Source organism: Poeciliopsis prolifica, unplaced genomic scaffold (assembly GCF_027474105.1).
Source record: "Poeciliopsis prolifica strain line A6 unplaced genomic scaffold, Auburn_PproV2 SCAFFOLD001, whole genome shotgun sequence".
In the NCBI taxonomy this organism is placed as follows: domain Eukaryota; kingdom Metazoa; phylum Chordata; class Actinopteri; order Cyprinodontiformes; family Poeciliidae; genus Poeciliopsis; species Poeciliopsis prolifica.
This window is the reverse complement of record NW_026562376.1, coordinates 18,157,722-18,175,501: the sequence shown is the minus strand read 5'-3', so window position 1 is coordinate 18,175,501 and position 17,780 is coordinate 18,157,722. Positions and strand designations below refer to the sequence as shown.

At 41.6% G+C, this 17,780-nt stretch overlaps 2 protein-coding genes across 3 annotated transcripts; both read right to left on the bottom strand.

Moving 5' to 3' along the window:
- Nucleotides 1-7,656: 7,656 nt before the first annotated feature.
- Nucleotides 7,657-11,543, bottom strand: cdkn1bb (cyclin-dependent kinase inhibitor 1Bb). Of its 2 annotated transcripts, none has more exons than XM_055037262.1 (3): nucleotides 10,689-11,543; nucleotides 10,402-10,531; nucleotides 7,657-9,144 (listed from the first exon to the last, which is right to left on the bottom strand). In XM_055037262.1, exons 1-2 carry the CDS (start codon nucleotides 11,155-11,157, stop codon nucleotides 10,416-10,418), a joined length of 585 nt encoding a protein of 194 aa, XP_054893237.1. In that variant the 5' UTR covers nucleotides 11,158-11,543; the 3' UTR covers nucleotides 7,657-9,144; nucleotides 10,402-10,415. The 2 variants fall into 2 exon arrangements, with proteins under 2 accessions (XP_054893237.1, XP_054893153.1); XM_055037178.1 differs by having other exon boundaries at nucleotides 10,402-10,534; nucleotides 10,689-11,539.
- Nucleotides 11,544-11,875: 332 nt separating this feature from the next.
- yars2 (tyrosyl-tRNA synthetase 2, mitochondrial) lies at nucleotides 11,876-17,276 on the bottom strand. Its single transcript, XM_055036940.1, has 5 exons — nucleotides 16,459-17,276; nucleotides 15,296-15,463; nucleotides 15,052-15,207; nucleotides 13,828-13,998; nucleotides 11,876-13,203 (listed from the first exon to the last, which is right to left on the bottom strand). The coding sequence occupies exons 1-5, from the start codon at nucleotides 17,244-17,246 to the stop codon at nucleotides 13,044-13,046; spliced, it is 1,443 nt and encodes a 480-aa protein (XP_054892915.1). The 5' UTR covers nucleotides 17,247-17,276; the 3' UTR covers nucleotides 11,876-13,043.
- Nucleotides 17,277-17,780: the final 504 nt, after the last annotated feature.

Sequence of the window (17,780 nt, the reverse complement as noted above, 5' to 3'; positions counted from 1 at the left end):
ATTAAGGTCGCAAGCTATGTTTTCCTTCAGGATTTTCTGGTAAAGGGCAAAGGTCGTAGATCCATCAATTATAGAAAATCGCCTAGATCTAGATCAGCAACGTTTACAACCCAAAGAGCCATTTTTACTTTGATGAAAGTCAAACAGAGCCGTAAATGTCACTCAACTTTTCGAAAAATGACACCTTTCAATTAATTTAGTGAATTTGATGTAATTTAAAAAAACAAAATTTAGCAAAAAAAAAGCAACAAAAAGACTTATGTTTTTTATGTTTTTGTTTTTCTGTGGGATGGTCGTTCAGTCCGTTCTCACACACACGGCCAGAACCTTCAAGGCAAGAGTTTCACTACGTTCTGTGTCGACTATTACATAAAACCGTTTTAATGATGCTTAACGCCTCGATTTTATAACTTTTTTCTTTCTTTTTTTTTTTTTTTTTACAAAACGCTGTGTTACAAGTGAATATCTTTTCACATACAGGAGCCGTCCTCTACTGAAGAAACGATGCACCTGAACATTGCTTCTTGTATTTACTTGGCTTGTCCTTGATATTGATCTTTGATGCCCTGAAACGCTAAAGTGTGACAAGATAACAAAAGCAGAAGCGATCTGTGAGCGGAGAAACACTATTTCACAACATAATATGACTGATACAAAGCGTTTTCCCCCCCAAAACAGGGAAATAAGTTCTGGCTAAATAAAAGGAAAACCTGATCGACTTCATTGACGTGATGGAGTTTGGCAAATTGCAGTGATGCAGAATTTGACCTCTGTGTGTCACAGTCGTAAGTTTAGATTAGAAAAAAAATAAAAAATATATATTTTATATGACAAAGAGGAAGTGAGAGAAGAAGAACAACGCAGAGTTTCCTTGAAAAACCTTCCTGGGCGCTTCTATGTAAGAGGGTTTCATTATTACACGTGTCTCGTTGCACATAGTACACATTTTTCAGAAATGATGCACGGAGACAAAGAAGTCGAGATGACGAACAGATACTGGAGTCAGCCTCACTCGTCAGTCATTCACCGGGTTCGCTGTTGCACACTGAGCCTGGAGAACAGTTGGTCAAACGTGTGTTGAGTTGCTAAGTATATAAATATCTATCTGCTTTATGCATGTCTCCTCTCAGTTACTTTTACACCGCAAGGCAGTGGAATACCCCCCCAAAGACCGACATCACTCTCCGCAGCGAGTGAAAATTGAAAGCTGAGTGAAAAATGGAGCGCTAGGAGGCCAGTGGACCACATCCATGGCTGTCCGTAAGAGGAGGCAGGTTTTCACATGGTGCCGGGGGCTGCTTTTCTCATCAAGCGCCGGCCAGGAGAACATGCTCGCTCAGTCTCAGCGGCGGGAAGCTTTTCAACACCAGAACCGAGGGCCGTCCTCTCGCCTCGCCGCGTCGCGCCGGGGCCCCTGAGAGCCTCCTGATGAGGGCAGCAGAAGTAAAAGAAGAAAAAAAAAAGAAATGAAAAGGAAGGAAGAGAAAGGTTACAGGAAATGTGAAATATGAAATGTGGTCGGATTTGCCACTCTAGAAAAGTGGAAACTTCTGGTACCAGTGTGGAGAGCGGGTGATGAGGACTATTTTTCCCTCTTTAGACTCTAAAAAACCCCGTTCTTTAGTGTCATCGGATATATGCAGCGGTCAGAGTGGCATCATGTGGAAATATTTGGTGTCGCATGAAATCCATCCTAACACCGCCCAAACTGTCATCATCCTGTTTAGTGAAAAAGCCCTGCTGCTGATTTTACACCCAGTAAGAAGTGACTCTGACCTGAGCTATTCCAGCTAAGCTAAGCTAAACTCGCTGATAGACGATCACCGGGATTGAATATGCGGAGAAAGAGTGATGGTTCCATGTCGAAGATGAACGCCGTTTGATTGTACGCATTTCCCTTTGCTATTTAACGACACGCAGCCACTTGGCGCCCCTCGTCCCCAACACACACGCACATCGTATAAGTTCAAAAGTTCAATGGCTCTTTTAATAATGGTGCTGCATCGCAAACGTGTCCATACACCGAACTTTGCCATCTCCACAAACTAACTTATTACTTTACGTCCCGTCTAATCAGCGGTGCAAGCTGCCAACTGGACTTCCAATGGATTTCTTTCAACAGAGCCACAGTTTTGTCTTTAATGTTCACAGAAGAAAAGAAATTATTCTATATTTCAAGAGAAACACATTTAAACTATTTCCATCATGAAGGAGGCGTATAACTTGGTGGCCACCTGGACAACAGATTGAACTGGAGACTCAACAAGAAGGGGCAGAGCAGATTGTACGTTACATCTTGAGGAAGCTTATTATGTCCGTCAGTGTTTGCAGCAAGACGCTGCAGATCTCCTCTGAATGTCTGGGTTTTCTGCCGCTTTCGGTTGGGGTGGCAACAAGCCGATAAGGAACGCTGTCTCTGTTCTGGGGAACGGAAGATGATGTGCTTAGAAGAGTTCTTCATACAAGCCAGAACAACTCTGAGCATCCTCTTCATGAGACTGTCACAGAAAAACAGCCGTCGGCACCTCAAACAACTCTTTGAAGATAACAGCTGCAACATTTCGTTTTTTCTTGGAGTCAATAAAGTATTTTTTCAATTTGAAATTTACTCAAAAGGGGCAAACACAGTCGAGTCATGAACGATTTCACCCAACCACTGACTGTAAGTGAAAGGTTTTACGTTTTCGTTCATATTCTCTGAAATTTTGTTCAGATGTTTACGATCTGTTCAGAAGGCCGGATTAGTGAAGTGCACAACTAATAGTTGTACCAATAATTTTTTTTCCACCTGAACCTCTGGATCTCTGCAGCTCCTCCAGAGCAGATTAATGACCCGGCCTGCAGGGTTGGGTGAGCGGCCGATTTGAACTACCTGATTTCTGAAGCCAGTTGGATAGACTGGATTTTATTCCAGGGTATCGCGGTAAAGGCAAACGAACAAATAGGGCGCACTTTTCAGATTTCTGTCATTGACCTTTCACGTCACAGGTCGTGTCAATCTACGACATAAAATCCTAACACGTTGAAAGTTGCGTATGTAACACGAATAGATTCAGTGACTTTCCACCCTTTGGAAAATAAAATCCTTATACAAGTCATGTCATGCCAAGATTAAATTATAAGAGAAAAAGTTAAGAAAATAGAAAGAAAAAAATTAAATGTGACGATTTCCTGTTCTTTTAAAATGTTATGTGAAAGTGCTATGATTCACATTCTAATTATTATTATTTAGCAATAGCTACACATTGTTTAAGGACTTTTAATCTCACAGTGGGGAAACTGACTTGTTACAGCAGCACAGAAACAATATATAGTCCATTGAACAACTCAATGTTAAATACCTACAGATAAAATGAAACTTGAAAATCTGTGAGATTTTCAAATACAGAATATGTTCTTTTGTGCATGGTCATAAGTAAAAAGTGTGATTAGACCTATTTATATAAATATATCACAGATCAAAATCGGCAGCAGCTAAATTCATCATATACACAGAACCGTTTCTTGGACTCTTTTCAGAGGCCTTTTCTGGTTTTACATGGTGCACCAGCTAAATCAATAAATAATTAATGATTCATCCATGCATTAACTTTGCCAGAAGAGAACAACGTGAAATTGAGCATAAAGAAAAAGCCTCTATCTCCACAGCACAGATGCTTCAAACTGGGAACTCTGCCTCTGCGTCTCGGTCAGATGCATCTGAACGCATCCCTGAGCATTCCTGACAGGATTTCTGTTCCAGGTACCGTCCGCCGGCGCTGGTCCAGAGAGAAAGGCAAGATAAAGGACGGACGAGTCAAGAGTGAGCGTGCAACGCGGCCCATGCCAGCTTTGCAATGTCTTGAGCTGCGTGCTTGAGCAGATTTGGGCTGATAGAAGATAAAGGCTCTTTGATAGGCTGCAGGTGTGCCGCTTTAATGAGCTCTACCCCCGGCACCCTCCTCCGCTCCCTCGCTTTCTTTTTCCTCTCAGCCGTGCTGCTGAAGCACATCTGCACATCTGTCATTCAGTGCTCTGCGGCATCTCTCACCTCTTAACCTTTCCTCTCTCTGCCTGCCAGTCAATCCTGAACTCACACCGCACCACGGCGCTGCAACTTGCAACTCCTGCAGATACGACTCGCTCCACTGTGAATCTGATCCAAATCCCTCCCTGTGTGTGGGGGGAAACCTCACACACACACACACGCACACACACACACACACACAGACGCATAGATAAAATGCACACGAGGCCTGAGCCAGATTTTAGAAAGGGCTTACAGAGCCAAAAGCCCAGGGCCCCAATTTTCTTGGAGTCCAGAGGGCTACAGATGTTTTTTTTATTATTATTTTCTTTAATCTATTTAATTTTTAAATGTGAGTCTTGCAATTATTGCACTTTATATAAAAGCCACAGGTCCATAATAGGAGAGTTGTAATAATATTTTGGGAATGTATGAATATAAACAGTACTTGGAACTATATTTGAAAACAATGAAGTTATAGGATTTTCTTTTTGGGAGGCGTAGGATAACATGAAGCTACAGGCCAAGGGACGTAATATTAACTAACCTACCGCCATCATTTCATTAGTTCATACATAGTTTATGTGCTTTAGCTGTAACTGTAATTTGCATTCTAGAAAGAGCTTTTCTCCATAAATCCGGCCCTGAACGAACACCAGTGACTGAAAACGAAACATTTTCGGCTGTCGATTGGGAAACATCTCCGCATTTCGACGGCACCGCCCAGACGCCTGTAGCTGCCATGCCAGGCCGCTGTATGGCGCTGTGGTTTTGTCATGTCATCATCATGTCATCGAACGCTCATGCGCATTCGACCTTTAGCTTCCGCTTCATTGTAAATCACCTTCTCTCCGTCTCCAGGTTCCCGAGAAAAGCGTTCCATGTAACACATATTTCTAGCCAAACCGAACGGTTGAGTAGCACAACACGGCACGTCATCCGCCATTGTTTTTGTCGTCATCTGCCCGAAACAAAACCATTCACACCTGTGGAGCAGCTGATTCCCACCTGTATCATTGTGATACCCGGTTTCAAAAAGTGTTTCAGCTGGAGTTTTGTAACCCTTAAACTAAAAAGCTGGTAAATACATCATATGTGTGTCTGGACGCCATCACACCGTGGAGCCGCTCGAGAAGAAGAGACGCAGACAGAAAGAGGAAGAGTCTCCTTCTTTCGGAGGCCCGGCTGCCACGGAACCAGTTCGGTGACGTCTGTTGTGGCTCGACAGGAAGCTCGGGGAGGAACTTGTGGCTTTATATTAAGTGTCGGGGCGGTTAACAGGAAAAGACAACCTGTCAGTGTTGATGTGAAGCGTGAATCCTGGGAGCGCGGAGGAAAGAGTTTAGACCGAGTGTGTTGCTGGAGTTTCCTGGAGTTCGGTCCAGTGTGGGCTGGGTTGCTGCCTCACAGTGACCCGGTACTGTGAGAAGTAATGAACTGGCCGGCGAACATCCCATTAGGGCAGCTGACGGGAATTAGCTGGGAATGATGAGGAACTGCTTGAATTTGCAAGGCTAATCAAGTTGTGTGTGTAATTCCAACTGAGGGGAAAAGAGAGTGGAATACATTCACAGAAACAAAATTAAAACAAGTGTGGGCATTGTAAATATGAAGATACAAAAAATGCAAAAAAAATTTAGCATTTATTAATACATTTGTAGAAAAAATTGCTGACATTTTTACGGCTGCTTTAAAACAAATACATGCAAAGTTAATTTATTTGACTAGCTAAATTAAATGTGAAACTTATTACAGAGTGAGAATCGAAAAGTGAAAGCTTTCAGCAATGGCTTAAATTGAATAAAAACAAAAAATGTTTCTCTGAAAATGTTTAATATTGCCAGGTAAGGCCGATGACATTTAGACAACATTGTTACGGCGTACAGCATTATGAGGCGACTTCCAACTAGATGGGGAGCCACAAGAGCGCTTTATCCCAACATATTGACAGAAAGTTGAGTGGAAGGAAAAACTCCAACAGAAAGGACAGTGAAGCGAAGCACTTTTTACTAAGATTCACAACATTTGTTACTAGATTTCACAACACAAACATGACCAGGACACACACCAAATATGTTGCCGTATGAAAATATGCTACTGTAATGTTAAGTGGCGTAAAATTGAGAACCAAAGCCAACCAGACAGATGCATAGCCCACAGCTTTGGCCTTCCTTATGTTGAGACACTTCTGTATCAGAGACAAGGCATTTTCGTGGCTTGAGGTGAAGTGGAAGGTGACTGTCGTCGCCATGTCATCGGCGGTTTGTCCCGCTGTGTTTTATCAAGTCCAAAGTCATGTTTCAATGCACTTTATGCCTGCCTTTTGTGACAAACTTCACTGAGATGCTGATTTCATTTTCCAGCAGGACTCGACACCACTTACACTGCCAAAATTTACTTTAAAGACCCACTGACATCTAAACTGGTGAGACCTGGGTGCATATACTGTACAAATTTTTGAATCGAATCACTGAACTAATTGACCTTTTGCCCATTGTAAGCGGGTAATACTGATGTGAACTCAGCTTTTTCACCTTGTCATAAAGTCAGTGAGTCAGACGGCCAGTCAGTCAGTCAATCAGTCAGGCAGTCTGCTGTTTGGGCGGGGTGGAGGATTGTAGACGGGCCCTTTGTTTGAACAGAGGAGCCCCAGACACAACAGTGGCCGGCCCCGGCCCCTAGACAATGGCCTTCGGCACAAAGGCCCACACACTGGGACAATGGGGCCCCGAGCTCGGAGGTGGGGGTCGGGGGAGGTTTGATGGAACGGCTGGGTTGAGGTTGTCCACCTGCACGCTTCAGAACCGGACAGTCCCCACCTTTCCCACCCGCCCACCCACACAGAGAGAAAGTCATGTCCACCCCTCATAACACGGCGGTGTTAAAGAATATGAATAAAAACAAGCTGCTGCAGGTGTCCTCCTGCGCATGAGGCATGAGGAGGAGGCAGGAAAATACTGCACAGTGAAAACGTTTATTTGGGTTTTTACAGCCAAAGAGGTGCAGTGACTGAAACTGAGAGACTCAGCAGTCTGGTTTCAGACAGCAAGGGGCGGGAGATTTAAACAAGATGAAATCAAGACTGCATAAGTCAGAAATTTGTGTGTGTGTGTATATATATATATATATATATGTGTGTAAGTGTGTGTGTGTGTGCTAAAATACAGACATTTTATTTAATATAAAAAATGTATATATATTATATACATTACGGAAGTACCCACACAGTTAACAATGTAATGAAAAATGAAATAAAATGTTCCCTGTCTATATTTTCCAGTCCAGGATAATTAGAAAATTTATTTTCTAAACATAAATTCTGATTTTTGTCACCAACTACTCCAGGGATAAGTTGCTGAACACTACAGGCTGCAGTCAATGGTCTGCTTTTCTAAACTGCTCTCTCATTGGAAGAGCTGAGCATCAATCATTCAGCCTAGATCCACATTAGGATCGAGGCTCACTGATCCTAAGGCAAGTCAAGTTGCCTCACTGATTTTTCACCCCAAACTATACCAAATAAAGTCTGAATGGAAAAAAATGTTTTATGAAAATGTACTTATAATTTTAGTTCATTTTGCCAACATAGTGTATTTAGTGTATGCTAAGCTTAGACTATTTAAAAAGTCAAAAAAAAAAAAAAAAAGTCCCAACTTTAATTTTCTCTTTTATTGATTGCAACATCTTTTTATCCACACATAACAAAAAATGCACAACAAATATCAGGCTCAGTCTGCAACCTTATAAGGGGGAGAAAAAAAAATCTACCAAATAAAATATGCTTTAACAAAATAAAAACAATTATAGTAACGTAAATGCCACTTTGGATAACCGTAATCAAGAACCCATGTCTTCTTAAAACTCTACATAAAAAAAAAAACAAAAAAAATCTTGACATAAATAAATTAGTATAATTTCTGTTTTTTGTTTTAATTTTTTTTTTACAAAATATGTACAGATGTACATTGCAAAAAATAAAAATGTCTACACAAGTACACAGGTGTGGCGACTTTATTTGTGGGACGAACCGTTATTCGTCAAATACAGGAGAAGCTTTGAGATCCTCACACTTGCTTCCTCAGCAGGTTTAAAATATTGGGGCAGGAGGGAGGAAGGAATGGAAGGAAAAAAAAATTTAAAAAATAAAGCGCCTACGTTATCACAAAGAAATACAATGTGAAGTCATCTACATAAAAGCAACCATGTATTTGGTATTGTAGGAGATATAACCGCTTTCTAAAGTAAAAAAACAAAAACCATTCCATCTGCAAAGCAGTAAGGCACATCAGGGTAGAGTCAATAGGTTTGCATGTCCTTCTGTAAATATCTCAGCTCGTCCGACGCACCTGAGGAGTGCAGAGCTACAACAAGGAGGGGAGGGGAAAGGGTCCAAACTGGTGCTTAAAAGCAACTCTAAAAAAAAAAATCAAACAATAAATACAATATCCTCACTGATTTGTTTTTTTTTTAAGTTTCCTCCTCTTACAAGAGCTAAAGATTGTGGCCAAAAAGAAAACAAAACAAAATTAAAAATAAACGAGCTACATTTGTACCATTCTTCAACGTCGAGTTAGGAAAATGACGGAGTGAAGTCACGCTGTAAAGAAACCATAAGAAGTCCATGATTTGTTTTGTTTTAAAGTGTAGCAATTAGGGACCGTGTCAACTTCGCACGAGCAGAACAGCATTTCCAGAAAAAAAAAAAAAAAAAAAAAGTCAAACTACACTGCAATTCTTCAAGTCAAATCAAATTTCACACTTTTAGCATAAAGGATTTGTTTTAAAAATCATAATGTTTATTATGTGCTACATATGAAGAGAAATATATATTTATTTATTAATTTATATACACAGGTAGTAAAAAAAAAAAAGGAGCAAAGAAGGAAATCCAACCTAATTGCACACTGCTACATCGACTGCTGTTAGAGGCAGTAACATTTAACTGAGTGCCAAAAACTTTAGTGTTTCTATTCAGTGCTTCAACAGCGTCCTCCCCAGTCTTCAGGAGAGCTGATATGTTTCTGATGCTGCGTAGATCCTCATCCAAAAGGAGAAAAAAAAAAAAAAAAAAAAAAAAAAAAAGCCAACACTGAGGTTTCCCACATTTAGGGAAAAACAAGGGGGAGGGGGCATCTTCTCTGTGGGGCGAGAACAAGGAAGAGAGAGAGAGAAACAGAGAGAGAGAGAGAGAGAGAGAGAGAGAGAGAGAGGAGAAAAACATGCAGGTTAGTACAACAGAACATTGTGTAACATTTTCTGTAACAACAAACAACAAAAAAAAGAAGCAGAGTTTTTCCCCGAGGATGTGTTTCCTGATGTGGAAAAACTGTTTAAAGAGCCTTGAAGTGAAATACAAATTACTACTATTTTTGTAAACATCATAAAGTTTTTTTTTGTTGTTGTTGTTTCTGTAGTTTTTATTTCGAGAAGCTACTTTTACATTTTAAGTCATATTTTGTGAGCCTCTCCATCGAGTGTTTTTATTTTAGTTTTTAGCTCATACAATTAAGATTAGGTTAGCTTCCCATTTTAAAAATACATTGAAAAAAAATTAAGTCAGAAATTAATCTAGAAGGAAGAATACATGCATAAAATGTGAAGGTGTCATTAAAAATATACATAGTGGAAGTTCTACATTTCTTATCGCATTTATAAAAAATTACAATTTCTTATTTAAAATTATTTAAAAGGAATTTTAAAAAATATACCTGCCTATTGTTTCGGTTTTATAATCTTTGTAAATTAAAAATATACCATATATAATTTTTTTCTTTGTTCTCTTCTTCAATGTGGTAAAAAATGTTTTAACCCAGCCCTTCTTCACTGTGACCCACTTGATTTTTTTATTTCAGACCTGCACGCTCTTCTCCCCCTGCAGGGATAGATGTGTGTGTGTGTGTGTGCGTGCGTGTGTGTTGTAACAGGAGAGTGCGTGTTGGCGCGTGCGTGTGTGTGTTTTTGCAGCTCTCTGAGAGACAGACCAGCCCCTTTCCGTCCCCGCTCTGCAGCGAGGGCAGTGGCTGCTGACGTGTTACTACTACACTGTTGTTCAGCACTTGTTTACAGTTAAGTAGGAAACGAGCAGCGCCGAAACACCTGCAGTTAAAGGGCTAAAAATAATGTCCAGCTCAGTTTTGTTTTCCTTTTTCTAGTTTTCACTCGCAACGTTTGTCTATCTGGTGTTAATGGGGCAGAACTGTTATCGATGAAAAACTCTACGAGTCGTCCAAAAAAAAAAAAAAAAAAAAAGAAAAAAAAAGTACAAAACACAATTGCAATCGGAATTTATAGAGTAAAAACGGTGTATTTGGATAGAAAGGGCCACGGTTTTTTTATTTTTTAAACCACGTACACATAATGTTCATTTCTCTATATAATTAATTTAATTTCCTTACCGTTTTGCCAGCCCTCACGTTTTCCTCTTGGGACTGGACTTTCTGGGTGTGTGTTCAACAGAGTGGCTCAGGGTTGGACAACTAACTTCATCTGGGCTGCTGCGTGACCGCTTACTTTGCGCCGTGGTGTCTGCTAAAAATAATATTTAAAAAAATGCTTATTTTCTCATTTTACTACTTTCCACAATGATGCATTTATGACAGTAATATGCCAACACCGGGAGCCGTAGGACTATCTGTTCCACAGCATTCGGGCTGAAAACGCGTTAGAATAAAAAAAGTAGTACCGTGACGCTTTCTTTTCCTCAGCCCGGTGCACTTCTCCGTACACTCCGTCAGTGCGTCAGACATGCTCGTAGCGCAGCTATGATTCCCGTTTAGATCCACATTGTTACTCCCAGAGCAGACGCCTTTCTCCCTCCGCGGGGCCCGCACGTAGAAATCCGGGACCTCAGCGGGGTCCACTAGTTCCCAGGTGAGCCTGGCGTTAGGCAGCGGCTTGTCACGGGCGAAGTCGAAGCCCCACTTGGCGGACGCAGCCTCCTGCAGCTCCCGCATGTGTCCCTTTAAATCCCGCTTCAGCTCTTCGTGGTCCACCGAGCCGAAGAGGCTTCGGCAGGCTGACGGCTTCGGGTGTTCCGTAACCCGGGGCTCCGTCCGTTCCAACGTCGGGCTTCCGTTTGAAAGTCGAACGTCTGACATTTTACCCCCCGAAAAAGCTGAATCTTCGAGCAGCCAGGAGCGTCCGGTTTTCATAAGAGAAAACACGTCGCCGGAGAGCGAGAGAGAAGAAGAAGAAAAAAGATACAGAAAAAAAAAAACACACACGCACACACAAAAAAACAACAACGGGTATCTCCTCGTCACGGGGGGAAAGATCCGAAACAGGCGTGAAACGGCTTATGCCATGCGTATGTCAAGCTGGAGGCGCAAACGGCTTCTGCGGTGTTCTGACGCCGAAGATAGTCCCCGCGAATCATCAAAACAAACTGCAGAGGGACCGAATGAGCTCTTGTCAATTCCGTCCCGGACTGAGAGAAACTGCAGAGTAACCTCAGTACCCAATATGGCGATTCAGAGGCGTTGTGGGGACTGAGAGGAGGCTGGGCTCGGATGGAGGAGGGCCAGAGCCTGTGATTGACACACGGAGCTATTTAAATCCCTGCGAGGCTGTTCATTTGCTGAGCGCAGAGGCCACGCCCATGTTTTTTTTTTTTTTTAAAGCGCCAGCATTTTAAGTAATCTGGGCCAATTTTGTAAATAAGCTTACATTTCGACACAATTTCAATCTTGTATTAATCAAAAATATTTCACTGTAAGACAGTTAACTAGTGTCTGTATGTTTTATGAACATTCTTTCTAGATTTGATCTTTAAAGATGCATTTTCAAATAGTTTTATTTCACAGCAAGTTGTTTTAAGTTATTGCTATGAAATCAAAAGATAAAAAAGTACAAAGCAGATTGAATATTACATACGCTACAAAATTAAATTTAATGTTTCAATTTAAAAAAACAACAACAACAACAAAAAAAAACAGTGAGCTTTGAGTTTTGACAGCTGACTTTACTTCTTTGGTAATTGCTAAAACTTGCAGGTTTTCCAGCTTGAGACAGAAAGCTGTGTTGTAGGCACTTGGTTCTATTTTTGATGTTATTTGAATGACCTTGAATGCTACAGGTTTATTAACTATAAGCCTGTAGCTGTTGGTTTCAAATTTGTACCAAAACAAAAAAAGAAAAACATGTATTCCATGATCATGGTACAGTTATTAGATCTGGGTTGCATTTTATATATGATAAAATGCTACACATGATGCACAGAAAACCACATATTTTATAGTATCTTTGTTCTTTAATTGTGTGTGTATTCTTGCCATTTCTTTTGTTTTTTGCCAGCAAAACACTTTAAAAGCACTTGATAAATGCATTATTAAATATTGGTGAATGTAAAATTTAAATTATAATCAGCTAAAACAAATACCAAAAACAGAAATATATATATAAAAAACAATCTAATTTGCATAAAAGCAAAAATTGCTTTTATGCAATTCTTGCATACAAGCAAGAACAGGGAAAAAAAACTTACATAAATAGTATTTAAGTAAAACTTATTTTTGAACTCAAACTGCATCATAAACCGTCTTTCCCCCAACATGAGATTGTTGTCTCCCAATGTGTGTAAGTTGTGTTACACTCTACAGAAGTAAAAAGGTGAAAAAAAATTAAACTGCAACAAAACAAATGCACCATAATTAAACAATTTTTTAAAACAGTAATTTGCTTCAACTAGGACTGTGAGCTTTTTTTGAGAAATGATACAATTTAGTTTAGCGGTGAGCAGCTGTTTACTTGAAAGCTTACAGTGGGACAAATGGCTCGTTAGGTTCTCTGTGGACGGCCACACAGGCAATGTCGCCCTCTAGTGTTCACTGCTCCAAAAGTCTGTTGTAGAGATAAGTCAACAGAAAAAGACCTTTTTACCAAATGTTGTTTTAATAGCAAATCTTTAGATAAACAGCACGTCTACATATGTATGTATATATAACACTAAATGACCAGCCATTTATCAGTCCATCAGCATCTCCCACAGACTCTTCTCAAGGTTTTCCTCCTACCTTCCCTGTGAGTCAATGAGGCAGCCTCAGAGGCTGAGCCACTTGATGATGTGAAAGTTTTTCTTGCCCACTCTGAGCAGGGTGAGTCCATTAGACAGTATGTGGATGTTGGGGATGAGGACCTGCTCCGGTTTGTCTTCCATTTTGTGGTTGATCCATACTCCTCCTTCTGAAATCATTCGATACCTGAACGCAAGTGATCACAAGGTAAGATTCAGGTAAATCAAGAACTTTCAACTGCGTAAACTTGTAAGCCTGACAAGCTACAATAGTCTGATCATTCAGTATATTCAGGTAGTCAGCGGCCCTCATTCTTTGGGCTCATAATGTTGCTGGACCTACTAGACCTGATCAACTCCAGCACCTCCGGATCGCTGCATTGCCCCTAAAGGCTGATACAGTTGACACCAGCCCTCTTGGAAAGTTTAACTTTTTCCCCCAGTTAGCTTCACTGATTACAAGTTTTCTTATGACTAGACAGCAGATCAGTTCCAATTCCTTGAGTGGTCTTACTTTCACCAAACATTTACGTGACGGTCAAACACGATCATTTAGGATTTTTTTAATCCCCAACCACATCTCTGCCTCGAAGACGATGGTTTCCCACTTTCCTACCAGTGTTTATTAAATCAATAAAAATTTTTGACCCAAATTTTCTAGTAAATGCCATCAGCTCTGGCGTTTCGCACCCATTTTATTCTTCAGAAGTTTTCCTTCAGTGGACCAGCCTCCCTAACTGCTGATAAAAAGCAACCCCACAACCAATGGCAGAGCTCTATTAAAAACAGTAGGTGCTCATGAGAAACCTACCCTCTGGGCCCTTCAGGGATGGCGCTGGCCTTTCGGCAGGCGTCTAGCACCGTGGTCCCCGGCTCCAAAAACATTTCTTGGAAAGGAGCCTCCCTGAAGAGTTCCTGAAGCTCCTCGTCACTCATTTGCTCCAACGCCTGAATGCTGCTGTGATATAAGGCATTGGTACATCTGCAGGGACAAACAATACAGCCTTCAGACGTCTCCTCCAGGATTTTGCTAATCATTTTGTGATTTACAGTTGTCCCATATTCTGTGGAGCTACTTAGAAATATTTCCTCATTAAACCTCATCCAAAATTTACATATAAGAAAAATATATATACAGTTATTGACCACAGACTATAACTTGACATCAAGCAAAGGTTGAGGCAGCAATGCAGCACAAGGAGAGGGTAAGCTAGACTTTGTCCTTGTCAGTCATTTTGACCAACGAGATAAAAAAAATACCCCATTATAATCTGTTTACCAGTTAATTTTTTTTTAATGTTAACATGTTCAATTACATTTAATTTTAATTTGGTTTAATTAATATTCATCAAGCTGAACAGAGAATCTACATCATAGCATCACACATAGGAAAAATGAATGCATGTAACTTCTTCCCAAACTGCTTGAGAGTAATCAGGGTTTTGATGATGATCAAAACCAAGTACTTAACCCAAAGTTTTGAAATCAGAAACATTTTTCAATTGGAATCTTTTGACTGATTTGGTAATCAGTACTTGTGCATGACGTTGAAAATGTCTGGTCGTCCGTAGCGATTTTTCCGTCACCGTTTAAAAATCTGGATGATTAAAATGTTTTGAAGAGCAAATTTGTTTACAGAGACTTCAAAATCCATTTTATTTATGTTTTCAGGTTGTGTATGCTTTTTTTTTTTTTTTTTTTTTTACATTTTGGCCACTTTATTTTGGGTATTTAAAACGTCTTGTGGAATGTTCTGTACAAACCTAAAAGTCTTTGAGACTTGCATCATTGTGCCATTATCAATACATTGTTCAAAAATGGTGTCAAAATAACATTACTGTTTATTACAATAATTATGATAAAGCAAAATTTGTTATCGTGACAGGTCAAGTCGAAAATGGAAAATTTAACTAACACGACCCCTGAGAAATACGGTCACCTGCAGGTGGGAGTTAAGCCCAATGTTTTTTGACCCTTTTAGGGGGAAATTTGGTGCAACGCTTAAAAAGAAAAACCTCCGCGGACCAATTCTGACCTCTTGGCACTCTCGAGGCCTTCCTTTCCGTGCACCAGCTTGGTGACCTCTGCGGCCAGTCGTTTGTGGGCGAGGCGTTTGCCTGGATCCTCCCTCTGCTGCTCCATCAGCTTCTCCACCTCTCCCAGCGGCAAGAAGGTAAACAGCTTTAAGTATCTGCAAAACACCCACACAAAACACTTCAGCTTCCTTGTCGCTGTGATTCAGGCATCAACAGAGCCGGTGAGCTTTCTTCTCCGCGTACCGCTCCACGCTGGCATCTGGCTGTCGGAGGAAGAACTGGTAGAGCTCGAAGGGGGACGTCTTGTCTCTGTTGAGCCACACCGCATTGCCGGCGGTTTTCCCCAGCTTGTCGCCGGTGGTGCTGGTCACCAGCGGGATGGTCAGGCCATACACCTCCTCACCACTTACTCTTTAAAAAAAAAAAATTTGATTTGAATGGATACATGGGAGAATTATTGTGATTATTTTACTCTCCCCAGTTAAAAATGATGTGGAGAAAGTGGTATCATTATATTTTAGAGCCAGATAATGATAAAAAAAAACCCAACATTTAATGAAAGTGTGAGGAAAAATTGAGAAATGAGATTTTCATTGCTTTTCTGTTTGGGATAAGTCATTTTTGACACCTTCACACCTCAAACAAAAGCATGCCTAAGATAGGACACACTGGTAAAATGGAGAATGATGTAGCAGCTGGAAACATCTCATGTTAATGAAAGAGCAGATTGTTTTGACTTAAAAAAAGGGTGTGGCCAATTGTTGGAAAAAGAGAAAGAAAAATGTATAGTGTCAGCACATCTGATACAAAGTTCAACAGTGCAGGAAACATCAATGATGAGTTGTGTGGAAGTAAACGGGTGAAAAAGAAAATCAAACAGGTTATGAAACAATCATGTTCTTGTCTGGAAGCTAACAAACAATCCAAACTTGAAGGATGAGGTCGGCTCAAGCTAAAGATAGCTTGGTCAGGGGATAAACACTGAAGTGGACTACGGTAGTTGTTTGTGAGCATAAAGTTTATCAACCAAAGATAAAAATAATAGCTTTCTTTTACAGCGATTTTTCCTATTGCTCTCTGTAGGTACAACATATCCACTGGCGTCCATTAATTTCTCTTGGCCGTGAAAAACTTTAAACTGATATAGAATTTAGACATTTGCTTCTCAGGTAGAGAAAAATCTAACCAAAGTCTGTGTTAGAATGGCCCAGTCAAAGTAGAGGGCTGAATCCAATTGAGAACCTGTGGCTTGCACCCAACTAGACCCACTAAAGTTTTCACTAGTGAAACCGCAGCTAATTCTTTGGAGATCTTTTGGACTTCAAAACACACAACTGGGGATATTCGGTCATGTCTTATTCCGATTTCCAAACGCAGCCTGGAACAAAGCTGGAAGGGGAATTTACTTGTGAATGTACTCATGTCCGGACATCAAATTGCCCAGCTGGTCGGTGCCTCCAAGCTGAATCCTGCAGCCGTATATTTGGTGGAGGTGGTAGAAGTCATAAGCTTGGAACACCTGGTAGGTGAACTCTGTCAGGCTCATACCGTCTGCGCTCCTCAGCCGGGACTGCACGCTGTGGCGGCTCAGCATGGTCCCCATCCGGAAGTGCCTGCCGGTCTCCGACAGAAAGTCCACCACCCCCCAGCTCTTATACCAGCTCCGGTTGTTCAGCACGCTCGCCGTGCCCAGCGGCCTCGAGCGGTCGTGGAAAAGCACCTCGTGGTTGACGAGAATCCTCTGAATGCTCTCCCGGATGCCGCGCGTGTTCTCCTCCACCACATCCGCGGACAGCCGCTCGCGCTCGCTCGTTTTCCCGCTCGGGTCCCCGATCTGCGCCGTGGCCCCTCCGAGCAGCGCCACGACGTTGTGCCCGGCGCTCCGGAAGTGCAGCAGGCCGATAACGGCGAGCAGGTTGCCCACGTGGAGACTGCCGGCCGTGGGGTCGAAGCCGCAGTACACAGTCTGAGGAGCGGACTGGAGCAGCTTGGGAAGCTGGTCCTGCGCTGCGCTCTGTGGGAAGGAATCCTTCAGAACTCCGCGCTGATGGAGCGAGAGGAGCAGCCCGCGGGACGCAGCGGCGGAGCCGCCAAACCTGGATCCGGGTGGGAGAAGGAGACGCGCTCGTCTCAGGAGGCGGCGGGACGCGTGTCGGGAAACACAACAGCAGCGGCCGAGCATGGACACCGCCATGTTGGACAATGTGACGAGAAGGAGGAAGAGCGAGAGGTAATTGTATAAATGTAGACTGCCCCCTGCTGGAGCGGCTCTGAATCAGCAGCGGCTGCTTATTTACTCAACCAAGAGTCAAGGTCACAAGATTGCTCTGACGTCAGTCTGCGGGTCAGACTGGGAACGACCCAATTAAAGAGGAAGCTCTGGATTTAGGAAGAGGGATTTATTATAAGATTATCACTCGAAAGTAAATGTTTTAGTATAATCAGTGTACTTTCATAGAAATGAGTGTTTTGTGTTTCTGTGGAAAACAATTAAGCTTTCATCTTCAAAGTTAGCTTTTTGCATGTCCAAGTATTTTAAGCTCATGTCTTCAGCATAACACAAATGTATTTATCTCTCTTCTGATTCTGTTTTGTGAGATTGTTACTTTTATTGGCGATAAGAACTAAAAATCTACACAAATACCTTTACTGTGTGGAAGCTACACTGTAGGCCAGTTTGGCCCCAGAGTTTCAGTCTATTTGCCAGAGAAACCATCACTCTATCTTG

What these genes read in the sequence shown, in the direction of transcription:
- cdkn1bb (XM_055037178.1), bottom strand. Translation starts at nt 11,157, where the DNA reads ATGAAAACCGGACGCTCCTGGCTGCTCGAAGATTCAGCTTTTTCGGGG. An exon ending in GAGGAAAAGAAAGCGTCACG is followed by an intron (nt 10,535 to 10,688) that starts GTACTACTTTTT and finishes TATTATTTTTAG; the next exon opens with CAGACACCACGGCGCAAAGT.
- yars2 (XM_055036940.1), bottom strand. Translation starts at nt 17,246, where the DNA reads ATGGCGGTGTCCATGCTCGGCCGCTGCTGTTGTGTTTCCCGACACGCG. An exon ending in CCAGATGCCAGCGTGGAGCG is followed by an intron (nt 15,208 to 15,295) that starts GTACGCGGAGAA and finishes GGTGTTTTGCAG; the next exon opens with ATACTTAAAGCTGTTTACCT. An exon ending in ATCCCTGAAGGGCCCAGAGG is followed by an intron (nt 13,204 to 13,827) that starts GTAGGTTTCTCA and finishes ACTTGCGTTCAG; the next exon opens with GTATCGAATGATTTCAGAAG.